The sequence below is a fragment of the Camelus dromedarius genome, chromosome 5 (genome assembly GCF_036321535.1).
Source record: "Camelus dromedarius isolate mCamDro1 chromosome 5, mCamDro1.pat, whole genome shotgun sequence".
NCBI classification, from domain to species: domain Eukaryota; kingdom Metazoa; phylum Chordata; class Mammalia; order Artiodactyla; family Camelidae; genus Camelus; species Camelus dromedarius.
Genome location: NC_087440.1, coordinates 10,494,809 through 10,513,429, shown reverse-complemented (window position 1 = coordinate 10,513,429; position 18,621 = coordinate 10,494,809). Strand labels below are relative to the sequence as shown.

At 34.0% G+C, this 18,621-nt stretch overlaps 1 protein-coding gene across 7 annotated transcripts in view; it reads right to left on the bottom strand.

Annotated features, from left to right (window-relative positions):
* Window positions 1-18,621, bottom strand: part of ZNF280D (zinc finger protein 280D) — a 146,507-nt gene that overhangs the window by 24,451 nt on the left and 103,435 nt on the right. For 6 of the 7 annotated variants that reach the window (XR_010380846.1, XM_031452672.2, XM_031452669.2 and 3 more), the window contains 3 exons: window positions 15,610-15,672; window positions 10,189-10,307; window positions 10,006-10,042 (listed from right to left, as the gene is read on the bottom strand). Coding sequence is in view for 6 of the 7 variants with exons in the window: in XM_031452672.2 (XP_031308532.1) it covers window positions 10,006-10,042; window positions 10,189-10,307; window positions 15,610-15,672 (219 nt within the window). In the remaining variant the exon portion in view is untranslated. Of the gene's footprint in view, window positions 1-8,390; window positions 9,879-10,005; window positions 10,043-10,188; window positions 10,308-15,609; window positions 15,673-18,621 lie in introns of those variants that run through there. The other variant, XM_064485567.1, reaches the window with a different exon arrangement.

Sequence of the window (18,621 nt, the reverse complement as noted above, 5' to 3'; positions counted from 1 at the left end):
ATACTTTTCACCTATGAATGTTGCTTTTTTAATAGAAAAATGTAGTATAGCATTTAAAACAAACACTATTTAAGATTTCAATGTAAAGAGAACAAAAGGGCTGACTAGTGATGAATTTCAACACGTTAATAGAGATCAAGATTGCAAATAAGTAATTTTTCTTCTGTATGTATACCTGCTGAAATAGATCTTTCTAATAAAGGCCGATCCCTTCCCTCTAAAGCTCAAAATGAAATAAATGTCCCTACTTGCATTTTTCTGCAGATGACATGACCAATCCAAAGCTACATGTAACATGAGTATTTTGGTTACATTACATTAATGTGTTCTTCTTCTGTTTCATTCACACTATAAGCAGACCATGGGGGTAGAGGGAAGAGTCATAAGGGGGGAAATGTTCAGATTCATTTCAGTCAGACCACATTCTTTCCTTCCAAAAACATTTAAGCGCCAAAAATTTCAATGCTGATTTTCAAAATGTAATCTTTAAGAATATTTATAAGCAAACTAAAAAAGCTAAGAGGTTTACAACAAGCTACTAATAAAGCCAACCAGTTCTCAAGAGCTTCCACTTACACATTCAGGATAAAATTTAGGATGGTGATCATCAGACTAACAAGTAAGGTAAAACATCTAGTGCACCACTTCTGATCATTTGTTCTGAGAGGTGTTAATAGATGTGTGGAAAGGATGATTGAGCTAAACAGTTACCAGACTGCACATACATCAAGTACTGTGCTAAGAGGTCCAGTCCAAAGTTAAGATATAATCCCTTCTATCAAGGAGTTCACTGTAAAGGAAATGTATTGAAGCAAATGTTTACAGAATTGTGAAAAAGTATCAGAAAAGAGACACCTGTATTGTGGCTACACAAAGGACTGAGCCACTTTGGAGGGGAAAGACACCAGGAAGCAGTGAAGGTACTACAGTGAATGTGATTTTGCAGCAAGAGCAGGAGTTAGCAAAGCAGGGAAAGGAGATTCAAGGCAGAGCAAAAGCAAAGAAATATAAAATAAGACAGCAATAAGATACTAAGTAGTCTCATATGACTAGAATGTAGAGAACAAGGGGGAGTAAATGAACATGCAGCATAGCAAGGGCTTCTTCAGGAAAGGTCTTGAATGCCATGATAACGTTTTTGTGCTAAGAACTTTATTCTAAGGCTAATAAGAAAGTCTGATCAGGTTTCTGCATCAAAAAAAGGGCAGTATCAGAAGAGGGTAAGCTCCACTCAGGGAGTCCAGGTATGACACAGTTTATGACTGTCCCAAGTAAAGCAGTAGGAGTGTCAGTAAAGAGGAGGAAGGTTGGGGGTGGGGTGAGAAACGAGGTAAAACCAATGGAATCTATATACCAAGTGGATAAAGGTAAATGTGGAGAGCAAATACAACTCTCTCTGTCTTCCTTGAGTGGCAAAAGAATGGTAATGCCATTAACCAAGATAGAGAAATCAGAGAGAAAAAGCGTATTTTGTGGGAAACATGAATTCAGTCTTGAACATACTGAACTTGTGATGCTTGCAGAACATTCACATAAAAATATTTACCACTCAGATCTATTCAGTCTTGTATAGGTCATCCTTTGGCAAAGTTCCAACAATCACTTTGAAATCAGTAACCCTCAAACCATCATCCAGAACATGACCCCTACATTTTTACTATTTATTTTTCAATCAACAGATCAGAAATATCATAGTATATTAGAATTAGACTTGAATCCTAAGAGATTATATTATCCAATTGCCCCCATCTTGTAGATGAGAAAAATATGAGGCCTAAAAGTGCTAAAGTAATAAATCCATTAGGCAACAGAATGTGTCCTACTTCAAATTTCCACTGCACTGCTTCACGGCCAATTTCCCCTCTTACCAATCAGGCTCCCTTATAATCATGCCAGGAAAAGTGAAAAACACACAAAACCTTAACTGATCTCTCTGCCTCTAGATGCTTTCCACTCTAAAACATGCCAAGTATCATTGCCAAATTAATCTTACCAATAGACCAATTTAAGCCATTTTTTGCTGAAATGTTCTATTGCCCATATATCATAGAAACACTGCTCTAAGATTGGGAGGCTAGATTCTGGTCCCAGTGCTACAGCTGTGTCGGTTGCTGCCTACTCTCCTAGGGAAACAGAGCGCCTTCATGTTGAAGCTCAGGCCCATCCAGCTACTCAGCCAACCATAAACAAGGCAGGAAAGTACATTTAGAACCACAAGCAGGGAAGCAACAGAGTACTTACTAGTTTAGTCTCTGAAAACAGACTACCATAATTTAAATTGAGGCTCTTCACAGATACGTGACTTTGGGCAAATGACTTATCTGTATCTCAGTTGTCTCATCCATAAAATTGGGACAACGTCAGTGCATATCTCATTACTTTGCGAGACTTAAATGAGTGGATAAATATAAAACACATCATGTATGTGCTTAATAAATGTTAGTTACTATTAACTGCCATGGGTAGGGTCAGGAATCAATCTGACTGTCTAGAATTTACTTGAATGTGCCATACAGGCTCTTAAAGCCTGTTACCTAAATATCTTCAATGTTTTGAAGTTTGCTATACTTCCCCCATCCTCAAACAAATAAACAAAAAAATACATTAACATTCATTCTGTTTGCTGGTCTATTTACTCTAGTATGAAATGATCTTCCCACTTCTGAAGACCTAAGTATGGTTTGCTCATCTGAAGTCAGGGAAGGTAGTGTAAAAAAAATCATTCTGGATAAATAGAGGAAACAACTAGGTAAAGACAGAGACAAAGAATCAAGAGAAACAAAACACATTTGTATGTAAAAATATGATGCAAAACGTAAGACCATCAATGGACGCAGAAGATTCTAATACCAGACTGGGGCTCTAATTTTGTTATTTTGTGGGTTTTTTTTTTTTTTTGGTCGTTGGCAATATTGAATTAAGTCATGAATACTTAATTTATAATTTATAAGCGACTATCCTCAGAACTAGGAGACTGAAAAAATGATAGTAACCTCACAGTCACTGGTTGAAGTAGATAGAGTTTGTCCTAAATGAAGAACTATACTGAAGTTTCATTTATCTTTCCCAGTCAATGGGTCTCCCATTATTCCCTGCTTACCACTGTATTTTGATGTACGGCTCCTACCTACTGACTGTAGGGCAAATATATCGTATCCACTTCGAAAAGCAAAAACTATTTTACAGTTACCAAAGATTTGGTTTGAGGCAGTAATGTCCACGGTAGGATAACAGAATCTAAGGACATGATCCATCATCTCCAATTTCAGTTACATTTCAAAATTTTAGAGAAGGAAACAAGCTGAAAATGAATTCCATGTATCTCATAGATGAGATCAGTTTGCTTTTTTTTCCTGTTAACTCTTTTCTCAGACGTCTACAAAAGAAAAAGCTATTTTGCTATTGCTAAGTAGCACAACTATACATTTTCATAAACTTAGTACTATTAGGTAAAGTAGCCAAGATTACTGGAAATGAAAGACTGGTAATAATTAACAAAACGTTTTCTTTAGAAGAGAGATTCTGTAAGCTCAAGAAAATTTTTCCTCCTAAGCAAAGAGGATTATGTACTAGTTTTCAATAAGGGTGTTGTTTCATAGTGTGTAGACAGGAAAAGTCACAATTACATTCAGTTCTGACCTTTGAGAATTTTATGAGGTGCAATTTAACACTGCAATAAAATGCCATTCATCCAGCAGCTTGGAGGAATGTACTCCAAGATCTGTGAACTATGAGCCAAAATTACAAATAACCACAGAACAGACGGACTGCCACTAAAACTCTCAAAGATGAGAGGATTCCACAGGTACAGAGTGCCTAAGGTCTCCTGTTACCAGTAGCAGCAGTGATAACAGTCTTAACAGCAGGAACAGTAGTAGGAGCTGGAGCAGCAAAGCAGCAGCAGCAGGAGCAATGGTACCACCAACATGCATTTACTGAATGGTTACTTTGTCAGGTCAGTGCCAAGTAATTTTAATTAACTATTAAAATAATTTGAATTGCTTAAATCAATAACTTAACATCCACACATTATCTCTATTTCTTTTATCCTCTCTGCAAAGAATTATTACACACCTTTCACTGATGAGGAAGATAAGGTAAAGTTACTTTCACAAGGTTACAAAGCTGGGTAGATATACAACCAGGATTTAAACCTAGGACTGCCTTATTTCAAAGCTGTACTCCTTTCTCTACACCGTAGTTCTTGGAGATAAAAGAAAAAGATATTTTTCAGTGTGGAGGATTAAAAACAGTAGGTTCCCACATTTCAATCAATGATAGAGAAAAGGAGATGCGCAGTAGCCTCTCCAAGTCTGCACAGGAAGGTGAGCTCTTCCAGGCAGTCAAAGACCAAAGTGACTGGAGCGAGGCTGTAAAAGAATCTCACAGTCGGAGAGGTGGGCTGAAGTGTGAGGTGAACCTGCGTGGTCAGTGTAAGGCAGTAAAATTTAGGGGAAAATACTGCTTATAAAAGACAGCTATGATTAAAATGAAACTATGGGCATTCATGGATATTCCCTAAAAATACAAGTTTATTGAGTTTTAGACACCAAAAAGATCTCATGTTATGACTAATACTTGCTTCAAATGATAGCTCTTAAGAAAGATTTACTGGGTTAGAAAAAGAAAGTTAAGAGAAATGATCTGTGAAAATGGTATAAGGTTAGAATGAAAAGTAGTCTGAAGATTAGGATAATTCTATCTGCATAACATGCAGGCAGAAGTAAAATTATGAAGAATAGTAAAATAATAGTAACAGTGATAACTTTACACTAGCTTCCTATGTGCCAATCACTTTTTAAGTACTATATACGTACACCGACTCATTTAATTATCTCTGCACCTCATGAGCAGGTACTGTTGTTTCTCTGTGTTATACAAGTGAGGAATGAGGCACAGAAGTCTGGTACCCTACCCATGCCACACACATTTTAGTAAACAGCAGGGTAGGAACTCCAAACTAGGCCATCAACTGCAGACCCTGTGCTCTTTAACCACTTACCACATTGTACCTTTAAGGGTCTGAGAGGGTTTAAAATAATCTGGCTCAACCTCCTAATCTTAGGGTCAAAGAGGACCTCCTGAAGCTGTTTAAGTGGAAAGTAAGACTTATAGAAAACACCTTAACAGATAATAAAAGGCTGAAAATAGTAATAGTCTCAAGAAAAGTAGGTAAGTGGGTAGACTGATAAGCTAAGCATAAGGAGTTACAGAGAGAAGCTAGAAATAAAAGAGATTTTTAAGCTTCTTAGGGTGAAATCATGTAAAGTAACCATATCCTCCAATAACAAAAACAAAAAATCCCTTGCTGCTATAATCCGAGGCAGGACAAGCTAATAACTTGTCTTTCCCTGTTATGCATTTATTAGATTTTACAAACATAATAATAAGGGTATCTTCTAATTTCTAAAAATAATAAAATGGACACTTCTAGCATCTAGTTGTAAATTCCACCTTACAAATGATTAATAAATATAAATGAAATGTCTAGGAATCCATCTTAGGCAACATCTTACCCAATTACTTTTTATTTCCCAGTTCATAAAATCTGAAGAAGGATTACTCCAGATCAGTATTCTACACACTATTCTGTGGAGATTAAGAAGTTGTAATTATTCAAAGAAAAAAAAATCTAAGGTCAAATAAATATTCTCTTAGACATTCACAAACCACATACAGCATGAAAAATCCCACATTAAAGAACCAATTTAACTTTAACTTGCATTGCCTAAATTTATCCAGCCATGGAAACATTCTCCCTTATAAATTACGGACATTAGTTCTACAGTACTGAGTTTGTGGAAAGCTAACCTAGTTACCTTCTTTAACAGAAGGGTAAGAGAACTACTTTCACAAGAGTATATGAAATAGTTAAATGTGCTGAGGCATAATGTGAACATTTTTCTCAAGGTCAAAGAGCCCCTGTTTCTGCTACTGGGGATAAGGATTGTGGCATCCTAAATTCATCTTGTCATAAGAACATGTTACGAATTATGGCATGTAAATATAACCAATAAGTAATAACAGACTCCCAGAACTCCAGAATAAGTCAGCACTCACATTTTACAAACAGGGTAACTAAGGTGCCAAGGATACCATCACTCCCCTGGTCTTCCTCCCATATCACTGGCCACTCCTTCTCCGTTTCCTTTACCAATTTCTTCTCATCTCCCTAACCTTTTATGGTCAGATTCCCCAGAGCTCAGCCTGTGGACCTTGCCCTGACTCTGTCTCTCTTCTGTGCCTTTTGGTGATCTCATAGAGTCCCACGACTTTTTTCACTGAATTTTAATTTGGGGGATATTTGTCTATCCACATGCAATTATAAGAAATAATATAGACAGATTCCATGTACTCTTTGTCCGGTTTCCTCAATAATGTCTTATAGTACAAAATCATAGCACAAACGTATAAGCAGGATGTTCACAGTGAGAAAATACATCAATTTTATTCAATTTTCTCCAGTTTTACTTGTATTCATTCCCATGACATTTCAAAAGTTAAATGATATTTACAGCCTAGAACACCCCCCCTAAACTCATAAAGGTCTTCTATAGTTTATTCCTAAAATAGCAGCTAGGGTAAATACAGAACCTCTTCTGTATTTAAAGGTTTTTTATTGATTGTGGGTTTTATTGAGGTATAAAACACTCCTCTATTCAAAATCCTCTAACAGCTTCTTATCTCAAGGTAAAAGCCACATTCCTTACAATGAACGGTCTGTAAGGTCCTATACACACGGCCCACATCACCCTGCAGGTCCCATCTCCAACCACTCCTCCTCCTCATCACTCATTTGTGGCCAAACCAGTCTCCTTGCAGTTCTTCCTCAGGTCTTCCCTCTAATGTCATCTCTCAGTGAGTCTTTCCCTGATTACCAAATTTTAAACAGCAGCCTCCAAACTCCCACCCAATTCTCCTTATCCCACCTCCCTGCTTTACTTCTCTCCATAGTATTGACCACTATCTGACATACTATGTATTTTATTTACTTTATATTGTCTGTCTTTTACCACTAAAATGTCAGTTCTGTGAGGGCAGAGGTTTCAGCCCACTTTTCTAGCGCTTAGAACAGCGCCAGGCACAAAGGAGATATTCAAGAAGTAGTCACTGAATAAATAAATGAGGCCCCAAGAGATGAGGTGTTTTGCCAAAACATGACAAAAACAGGACAAGAATCCAAGTTTCTGTAGTTTAGGAGTCATTTTTTCTTAGAATGGTGATGGAATCAAACTGAACCAGTATCACTTTTTATTTACTGGTAACCAAAAGCATACATGCAAGACATGGCAATTTCTAATCAGGTGAATAAACTATTTAGAAAATTTGATGGCAACAAGTGATAAGACTCAAGCTAAAACCTGTTAGCACCAAATTAAAATTGAACCAACTGTCTATAATAAGGAAGTTTTGTACGAACTGCCTTAAGTGTTTTATTTAAACCAGCTTTTTAAAAAGGAAGTTATAGGTGCTAGAACTTCAAGAGTTTAAGCTTTAAGAAAATGAACTTGATAATACTATAGTCATATGGAAGAACACCAAGCAGTACCAAGAATGTAGTTACTTATATTTTTGAACTATAATCAAGGTAGAATAAATACCTGTAAATGAAAAAGGAATTTATATTAAAAATGTAATAAAGACATTATTTCTGGACATAATTTTTGTATATTTTAAAAAACTGGGTAGAAAAAGGGTGAATGATGAAACTTTCTAGAGACAGATAAGGAAATAAAGACTAGCATAACACCAGACTATCTACTAAGAAACTAGCTACTTTCAGAGCTTTTGAAAAAAATCATTCATTTATAGCAGAAATTAGTTTGGAAATTTAAAACTAATGGGTACAACTTTTTTGACTGCAAGGAGCACACTACATAATAAGTAGTCATCTAAATTGATTTTAAATCTGTTTCAAAGTAAAACTGAGGAAGTTCTAATTTTAGAGTTTAAAAAAAAAAGATCAAGTCATACTATCAGAGCCTGCCTAGCTCTTATGGCAACTAATGCCACAAAAGGTATTCTGCATGTCATTAAAATTCAGTAAATTGGTATAGTATAAATAGTGACCTTTCAATTGTGCTGAAGGAAAAAAATGTGAGATGCACTAAGTAGAAAGAGCTTTCGGTCTGCAGGCCAAATAACAGGGCCTCCATGAGACAAAGCAATATTCCTATTTACATGATTAAATCTACAGCTTTCAGATGAAGTTCTTTATTAGTAAATAATTCCTGAGGCACTTAAACAACAGAATTTTTTATTAAAAGAAAATAATAGCATCAGAACTGTTTAATATAACTAAAATAAACAAGTATCAACTTTAAAAAATATATATATATATATGGAAATATATTTTATATCTGATAGAACCAACTGCATTATTGGTCCCCATATTTTTTAATGTTACTATTACCCAAAGGAACTATTAATGGCTAAGTAGATATTATATATTAGGTATATAAATAGTAACTTTAATACTTGTTTTAAGGTCTTCAAGAAGAGGTTTTGTCAATTCTTTATACCCTAGAACTCATAATTATTAAGAAAATATTAATAATAATCCTAAAATAAGACAGAGGACATAATAATGTCTAATGGCCTGAAAAAAGCCAAATTAAAAAGGTATAAATAAGCAGCTATAGGAAATCTGTAGAGAACTCTAGGGAATATCTTGGAGTCCTTTTTTTTTTTTTAAATCTTGGAGTTCTTAATAAAACAAAGCAAACACTAAACAACAGTTTTAAAGAAAAGAATATAAAAATAGACAACATAAAATAGACATCAGTAAATTGGGGGAACATAAAACCAAGCTATCAAAATTAGCCTAAATTTTTAAAAAATAATAAATCTGAGAAGTGGTATTGCTGAAAAATTATAAAGTTACTATTGCATAATGTATTTTGAGTAACAGTAAGAATAAATGAAATTCTGGAACATAACTGTAAAGACCTGCTGTTCCAAGGACATGAAAATAACCATGGTCTCCTAACAACCAGAGCTTTTGTATTCCTTGGATGCATTCATGCTAGAGGAAGATTAAAGGGTAGCAGCCAAAATGACTAAACTTCAGCTTCGAGGTTGAAGCATAGATTTGATTTTCTTGGCCAGATGTGACCCACAAACTTAAAAGCAAGAGCTAAAGCCCCAGTGGTAAGTTGTGCTCAATTTGGTGGGCCCTGAGATCATCTCTGGCTATATCAGCATCAGCCTTACGGAAGGCCAGCCATGAAGGAAGGGAGTCTCCCCAAGATCTGATTTCTTGAGACCACAACCTAGAGCAGGTCCCACAGTCAAATTAGTCACATTCCTTGGAAAGAGAGAACAGGCATCAGTTGTGTCCATCGAAGGCGGACACTGTCCAGGTGTACACTGGACATTTTTTGAAATCTCTGGGCTGCTTCTCCATCTGAAAAATAAGAAAAATAGCACAATGACAGACAACAAATGAGGAAAAAGACAATCATCTGGCCTAAAAACTTAAGACTTATAAGAAATTAAGAAAGCAGACAAAACAGACAAAAAGACAAACAGCCACATCATTTAGAATGTATTTATCTGAAGGCAAGTATACAGAGAAAAACACAAATTATTTTAAGCAAAGAAATGACCAGAGCAACAAAAGCTATTTTTGGAGAGAGCCAACTGGAGAAAAAAACGTATGTTAAGATATGTCAACCTGACACAAAGATAAGGTGGAATAAGACTCTAGTCCCATTTGAAGCTGAAAAGAGCTGAATAATGATTGCTAGTGTCATGAACTTGGCTGCTTAACTGCCTTTGTGTAAGAAAACATCTCAGAACTTTGAACTTAGGAAATTCCAACTTGTCTTGCACCAGGTCACGAGCTCCATAGAGCAGGAACCTATTTCAACAAGCAGCTTAAAAAAAAAAAAAAACAAATACTTTAATATTTTTCATTTCTATTAATGATACATTTAAAAATGTAATATGCAATAGTGCTAAAATCCATCAAAGTAAAATGCACTGAATAAAAATTAAACTTACTCAGAAAGATGTTCAGAAGTTGGGATACAAACAGAAACTGAAATCAGAAGAAAAGTTTTATATTTAAAACAGTATATGAAATATAATGAGTGAGAATAACGATTTAGTAAAGCACAGTGTGGCTGACCAAAAATACTGGAATAAATGTCAAAAATCCAAAGCAACACAATTATATATACGTACCTTTCTGTAACACAACATGGCAGGCATGAGTTTCGTGTTGACTTAAGTGTGTAGCCATGTTATCTAAGCCAGAAACATCAGTTAGGAAATCACAATTAAGGCACACTAGAGTAATGCCCCTATAAAAAACAAAGCAAATAGTATAAAAGGTTTTTATCTTTTATGAAAATCCATACACCAGTTCAATGATTATTTTTCCATGGCTTGCTTTCTGTGTCATAACTGTCACTCTCATTTTTGTTATATTAACTTGATATAACTGAAATGATTCTCTAGAAAATGGCACAGTCATATTCAAATTATGCTACCACTTATTTACAAAAAGTATTTTTGCTTTTACAAACTTTTTTCTCTAATACCAGTTGCTAAAAGCTAAGAGTCAACAGACCACAGTGCAGTCTTGGCTCCACTAATGTGTGTCACTATGACAAGTGCCTACGCCCATCTGCATAGTGAGAGTACAATATATATAAATGTACTGTATATATATATTAGTCAATCTATGTTTGTTAAGGCTGTCTTTATACATACTGTACTACTATTGTACTGTATTTTGAATATAATGATGGTAAAAAATACATATGTGCTCTAATGGAGCTTTTATCTAGTGTTTATCTAGGTGAAGAAAAAATTAGAAATACGAAGGCTTTAAAAACAGATCATATTATAGCTGCTATCATTGTGTACTATGTGTTAAAGATTTTCTGATATATTACTTAAATTCTCACCACCAGCATCCAAGGTTGATATTATTCTCATTTAACACTGAATTAACTGAAGAAGTTAATTCACTACTGAAGTCCAAAACTTGAGTTCCTCGTCATCCCAGTACTGTGAACTGGCCACTTGCTGGGGCCTAAACTACTTGATCCTTTAACAAAACTTCACTGAGGGCCGTAGTTCTTAAATGAAATGTATAATGATAATAAATTTTCAAAAAAGTTAGGAAACAATTCCCACAGTCATCAATACTTTTTGTTGAACTCAGGAATAGTTTTTATCCTTACTGGATCAATCTGAGTAGCATTCGTTATTTGAAGTATTTAAACATAACTGCCATATTACAGTATGTAAAATTGTTTTTAAGATTCTAGTTTAAAATGTGTTTAAATTTTTAGTTTTTAGCTGAAATGTATTTAAAAATATTATTAAGCCTCAGAAATATGTAAATGTTTCAGGGAACTTAGAAAGCCACTTGTTTAATTTATCATATTTATTAGAGTTAAGCACTTGGGAGCTGTGGGTCAAGCATCTGAAGAACTGTTTAAAAGAAAATCAAGTATACTAAACATATAAATTATGCTAAATCTTTTAAAGTTAAGTGAATGGTAAAGAGACAGTTTTGAAAAATTTAGTCTGTTCAGCTTAAATGAACTTTATCAAACATTAATTAAAGTGATTTAATAAGCCTTCTTTAAAGTAATTATTAAAAAGTACTAGATTTCTAAATGGATTATTTTTAAGATTAAGGAAAGTTAAGATTTAAATACTTAAATTTAATAATTAATTATATGTCTTTTTTACTAACAAACTGCCCTCACAGACACTAAAAGTAGTCTCAATGATAAGTAACAGTTAAATACCTATTTCACTGGACATAGTTAATTGGACCAGGGGCAGAATGTCTAACTCAAGCCTTTTCTTGTAACTGGGATTTATAATCAAATTTCTTGATGTGGGAAAATGTGGGAGGCTGGGAATGCTATGTTTGGGTCATTGATAGAGAAAGCTTGTTTGCACAAAGGAGAATGGAACCCACATCCAGAGAAAACAGTAAAGACAAGATCATCCTGCTTCAGCAGCTCAGACTAGAAAGAAGCCACATTAGTAACTAATGGCTTTCTGTTTCCCTTATATATTCCGCCTGTAGTTCTTTCTTCTAGGGGTCCATGAGATTCTTTGGAATCCTGCTAATAAATTATTTTTGCTTAGGTGAAAAAGAATTATGTAATGTGATCATTTTTATTGTCAGTTTATTAATGAAGCATAAATACAGTTTTGAAGTTTATCATATATTTTAAAATTTTAAGTGTTTTACCAATATATAAATACAAATAACATACCTTAGACTGACTTCTCCCCTGAAGCTCTAGTCTAACAGTATGCTGCATATTTACCCTTAGATGTCACACTGGCACATAAAAAAATGACCTTCATAAAGCTAAAATCATGCATGTATTTCCTTCCAAAATTAACTCATCCTGATTGGCCTTTCTTATGCCAATTCCTCTGACAAATAAGCTCAACCTATAGTTACCTCCATCTCTTCTTCCTTAAACAGTCAATATGTCAAGCATTTCATATTAACAATTCATTGAGTACTAATTCTGTGCTAGTCTAACAGTTTTAGGCATATCATCTCAGCTAAATCTTAAACAAACCCATAAAAGGTAGGTGCTATAAGTTATCACCTTTTCATACAGGATTGAGTTAGCTTAGTCATCTACCAAGGGCATAGAGGTGGTAAAGGTCAGGGCTGGGTTTGAAACTGAGTACTTTCATTCAAGAGCCTAATTACTTAAAGATGATGTAATACTACCTTATCATTTTAACTCAGGTCCTTACTAGATCATTCATAACTGCCACAGAAGTTCTAAGCTATAGGATTCATGTATCAATAACTCACCCTATTGTTGAAATTGAGAAGAAATTCAGCTTTGCTCCAATTTCACTCAATTTTATATAAAAACATCAAAGGTTCTCCAGTGACCTCCAATAAGTCTTAAACTCCTTAGCGTTAGTTTCAATGCTTTCCCAATCTGGTTCTAAGCTCAAAACTACTAACCCAGATTTCAATTTTATTACTATTATATGAACTTAGATGCTCCATAAATATATACATTTATTACCACCATTTCCTCTGTATGAGTTTTACTTTTTCACTTCTGTACCTTTATTCAGGCCATTCCAACTCAATGCCCCTGTACCTCTTCTATCGATATGAACAATACTCATCCTCTAAAGCCAAGTAAAGTAACACCTATGCAGATAATTCTAAGCAAAGTCATCTCTCCCCATTTGAAAAAAATAACCCTGATTGCATTTATTAAAATCCCCCTTACTTTACTGTAGTTATGGACATTCACCCTTTATCTCCCATTCAATAATCTGTACATTCTCTGGAGGCTGGTTCCAAGACTTGTTCATTATTATTGTTAAATCTTTATAGGACCTGCTACATTACGTACCTAATAAATGCATAATAGCTAAAGAATGTATATTCCATTCCAATAAAAGAATAATTACTAAAGTTACTGTTCTATAAAATTTTAAGTATGCTGTGTTCCAGTCACAGAAATAAAAAAATTTTCAACTTGAGACCTATTCAAGTTGACAGAAAAACCATCCCAGATCTTTAAAATCATGTAATTCACTTAAAAACCAAACACGCCACCGAGCTTGACAACAGTGAGGTAAAAAGCTATCTAAAATCTCATCTTTTGAAAGCAGTAAAACCCTTTTCATTTTTATAAAAAATTTTCAGTAAAGACAACATCTAATATAACTTACTTTATCTCCTTCAATTCAGTAAATGTTTTTAAATTAGTACCAATGTATTTTTTAAACTGAGTCAAAATATTCTCTCTCTGTAAGCTAATGGTCCAACAGCATAGACAGGACCTACTGTCTACATAAGTCATTTTCAATATATACATTAATTTATTCAACAAATATTTACTGAGTGCCTACCATGTGCCAGGCACCTATCAATGTCTGGCATAAACAAAAATCCAAACCACACAAATTTTAGTGAGAGAACCCAGAAAATAAAGTATACAATGTATCAGGTGATAAAAGATGATCTAGAGAAAAATGCAGCATAGAAAGGAGATAAAGAGTGCTGGGCTAGAGCATAAGAGAGAGAATACCATTTAAATCAAGTGGTCAAGGAAAGACTCAGTCATCAGAATAGAAGACCTAAAAGAGATAAAGGAGATAACCACAGAGAAACCTAGGGAAGAACAAACTAGTCACAGAGAATAATGAGTACAAAGGTCCTGAGACATAATCATCACCTCTTTCATCTTTTCCGCTAACCACCAATATCAAAACAAGTGACTAACCTTATCTGCATATATTAGCTTGGTGCAGCAAAGACACTGGTATTTCAAGTAGCAATGGTAACATGAACAAAAGAAGCAAATGGGGTCCAAAGAATTCAGAAAAACATGGAAAAAATGGTGTTCACTGAATTCTGAGTTAATGTGTGGTAAAACCAAAGTTAACTATCAATGTCCTTAGAAATATTCATCAACAGTTCTTTCAGCACAATAAGCAAGTTGTACACTTCTCTTTATTTGAAAAAGGAAAAGAATTATAGACTACATCATACTAATTTCAAGAATATCAGATTTAAGAAATTGACTTTAAAACTGAAAAAATGTTAGTCACTTTGCCAGGTATTTTAGGTATGTTTTATTATTCAAATATTATTGGAGAGTCTTATTTTTTGTCCTCATTTTACAATGCAAATGCACAAACATTTCATCTTGACACCACTGGTCACCCCTGAAAAAAAAATCTATCAAGAGAGTGCAGACTAATTAAACCTCTAGTCTAAGGATATAATAACTTGACTAGAACTCTGCAATATCCAGCAATAATCATTTAGATTTCCAAACTGAGTACCTCAACATCAGGTTAGAAAAAATTTTTTAACAAACCACAGTGAGATACCACTTCACACCCACTAAGATGGCTATAATAAAAAAGAGATACTAACAAGTGCTGACAAATACATGGAGAAACTGGAACCATCATATACTAATGATGGGAACGTAAAATAGTGGAGGTACTTTGTAGAACAGTCTGGCAGTTCCTCAAAGGCTCAACACAGAGTTATCACATAATCCAGCAATTCTAATCCTAAATATACATTTTAAAAAATGAAAAGTGCGTACACAAATGTTCACAGCAGCAATACTCATAATGGCTTCAAAGTTAAAATAACCTAAATGGATAAACAAACTATCATATATCCATACAATGGAATTTAGCAGTAAGAAAAAGAAGTACTGATATATGCTACGACATGGATGAATCTTCAAAACATTATGCTAAAGGTAAGAAATGAATCACAAAGGATCACATATTGTATCATTTCATTTATATGAAATGTCCAGAATAGGCAAATCTATATAGATAGAAAGTAGATTAGTGGTTGCACAGGGATGGGAGGAGTTGGAAGGAAATGGGGCTAATAACCACTAACAGGGACAGAGTTTCTTTTTGAACTGATAAAAATGAACTAAAATTAACTGTGATGACTGCACAGCTCTGTGAATATACCAAAAACTATTAATTGAACAATTTAAATGTGTGAATTGCAGGGTATTTGAACTGTATCTCAAAATTTTAATATAATATTTTTATTAAGTCATAATTTTTCAATAGACATAAGAAAAAAGATCAACTATTTACCTGAGATCTTCTGAATACTTCTTAAAGATACAAAACCTTTTACTTGGACGGTTGCTATGAAAGCTGGGAGACACAAAAGAGATTTTATTAATTTTATTACACATAAGTCATACTAATTTATAGCTACATATCAAGTCTATACTTAAATTTCTAGTTTTGAGTAAAATATCATGCTATAAATAATAAAATAATGTTTGTCATCCCTGTTTAACTCAACATTTAAACTTACATTCCATTTTATCTATTTATTTTCTAGTGACATGTATTTCCCTAAGCATATTCTCGTATGATCAGTACCTCATCTTCGGATGAAGAAAGGAAATACGCAAGAGTTAAAAAAAGCACAGCAAATTATTTCCTCATCTGTTAAGAGTTGAAAACAAAAAGATTAACAAAATTTATGTGAATTATGCAACTGTGTAAAACATATCTTCATTTGGACAAGGACTGGGAGAAAATGTGTCAATATAAAAATAATTACAGTAGCAAATAAAGATTATGAATACAAAAAAGAGTTGAAAACAATTTAAAATTTTTGCTAATAACATTTCTGCTATAATATGAATGGTCATCAATAATCATCATTCTTTAAATCATTTTCCAATCTTAACATATTCATGCCAAGGGAGGGGAAGCAGAATCCAAATTATCTTGGAAGTAAACAGTACTTGAGCTAAATGCCAGTTTACCACTTGTAAAATTAAATAAACATTTAGAGAATTCTTTACAATTACTAGTAGAGGTTTAAAAAAAAATTAAAGCAGAACTCAAGAGCTAAAACAACACTTCTCCTAAGCAGAGAACAGAAAATCCCTAACCACTTTGTAGCCAATGAGAATAGCTTTTATACACCCTTTTAAATCTGATAAGGAAAGCTTTCCTGTACTAGAAAACCAGGATTAGTTTAGCACAGGACTACTTAGCACAGATAAAAGCAGAGTCATAGACTAATAACTTCAGCATCACCTGAGAGCTTATTTAGAAATGCAAAGTCTTGTGCCCCCCACAAACCTACTGAATTTATCTCTGGCAGTGGGGCCCAGGACTGTTTTAACAAGCTTTTCCAGTAATTCTTATGCAAGCTAAAATCTGAGGAGCAGACTTAAAGTAGCTAAAACACCAGGTCAATTGTGAGTCTCAGATACGAGGTAACCATAATCAGGGGAGCATGTATGTATGGGAAAACAAATACTCTGACCAGCTATAATCCCCAGACAATATACTAAAAAGATTTCTAATACTCATTTCTTCAATCAGGGGATAACTACTATTATTAAGAGTTTACAAACTCAAAGTAACATCACAAAAATAAAGGGATTTTTTAAGAAGAGAATGTTAGGAGGTTGGGAAACAGTGAAATTATATGCAAAAATTTGTGCACATAACTGTATTTCCTCCGAGGAGTATGTCCAAGATTTTATCTGATTCCCAAAGAATGTGAACCAAATAAGATTTTTTAATGAGATTTAAAAGTTATTTTCAAAAGCTTTCTTCCTTCTCCTCCAACAGACTGTTTTGGTTTCTTTCTTTATTTGGTAAGAGGAGAGAAAAGATTATAGTTTAGGGTCTTTTTGATGGTTTCTCTTTCTGTCTATAACTTGTACCTTATTAAAATGTTGGTAATTTTAAAACTTTAGTTGTCTGAAATCATTTCTAATTTAGAATTCCTACCTATAAAAAAGATTTATACTGACTAGAGGTTGATGATATACAATAATAAAAGAAAGTTGTCTGCCTCAGAGTTCACCATCCAGTGTTCGGCAGTGAAGGTAGTCAAAAGGCAGCTGGCACAGGATGAAGGCCTAACAAGTATCTGTTAAACAAGTGAATACATATTCATAAATAATTACCATAAGATAAACATCAACAGTGACACGTACAAAGGTTTGTGGTTGCATGAAGGAAAGCTGCAGGTAAGTGGAAAGGCTAGGTAACAGTCAGTAGCACATTTCAGTGAAGAGGGTCCCTATACTAGGGACCCTCTTTGTCTGCCTCACTCCAGACAAAGCAAAGAGCAAGATATGGAAGGATTTTCAAGAAAATAAGAGTTGAAGGCACGGGAAAAGTAGTTAGAAATTAGATATTAAAAGGGCTTACATTCTCCACAAAATTTGAACTTCATCATATTAATGTTAGGAAGAGGCAAAGGATTTTAGGCCAAAAAATGACCTGACCAGTTATCAGTAACAGAAGAAAGGAAGAAATGAAAAAGGGGCCAGGGGTGGGTTGTAGAGAAGAGACCATTTATGATGCTACCATAATAACCTAACTGTTCTTCTAATGACTCTTATTTAGTGCCAATAAATCTGTATAAAACACATAATGAACTATTTTTAGCATATCTTATAAAAATTAATTCAGTAATTTGTCTTATCCATTGTATAGGAACAAACTGTTACACCAGCTTTCTTTTCTCTTGGAGAAATTTTAAATCATCCTTCAAAGCCTAAGTGAAATGTCATTTATATGCCACATTCCCTTATTTGTTGTTTAAAGAATCATCCTTACCTTCTCTGTGCTCTAACAGTCATTTGTTTATCACATTAAGTTAGGTAAATATATCTCTCCAACTAACTTGTGAAAATTAAAGCCAAGGACTTTATCTACAACATTTAATAATGACAACTTAGAAACAAGAGCTATAATTACTTAAAAAAAAAGAAAAGAAAACATGATTTGGGATCAGCAGTCACAGCACCGAATCTAAGATGTTAAAAAAAAAAAAAAAGCTTTTTTAAACAAAATGAGATCTCACTAGAGTTCTTTTTGGGATTTCAGATTAAAAGTTTCTTAAATAACCTTCTTAGGAGAATTTTTTTTAAAAAGCTGTAATTACTTGAATACCTCCTAGGTGCAAATCATTTTATCAAGCACTTTAAGTACATTTTCTCTAATAATCACAATAACTTTCTCTTCAAGAAAAGGAAACGAGGAGTCAGTTAAATAAAGTTGCCCAAAGTCACACAGGTAATAAATAAATGAGGAAGCCTGGATTCAAATCCAGATTTGTCC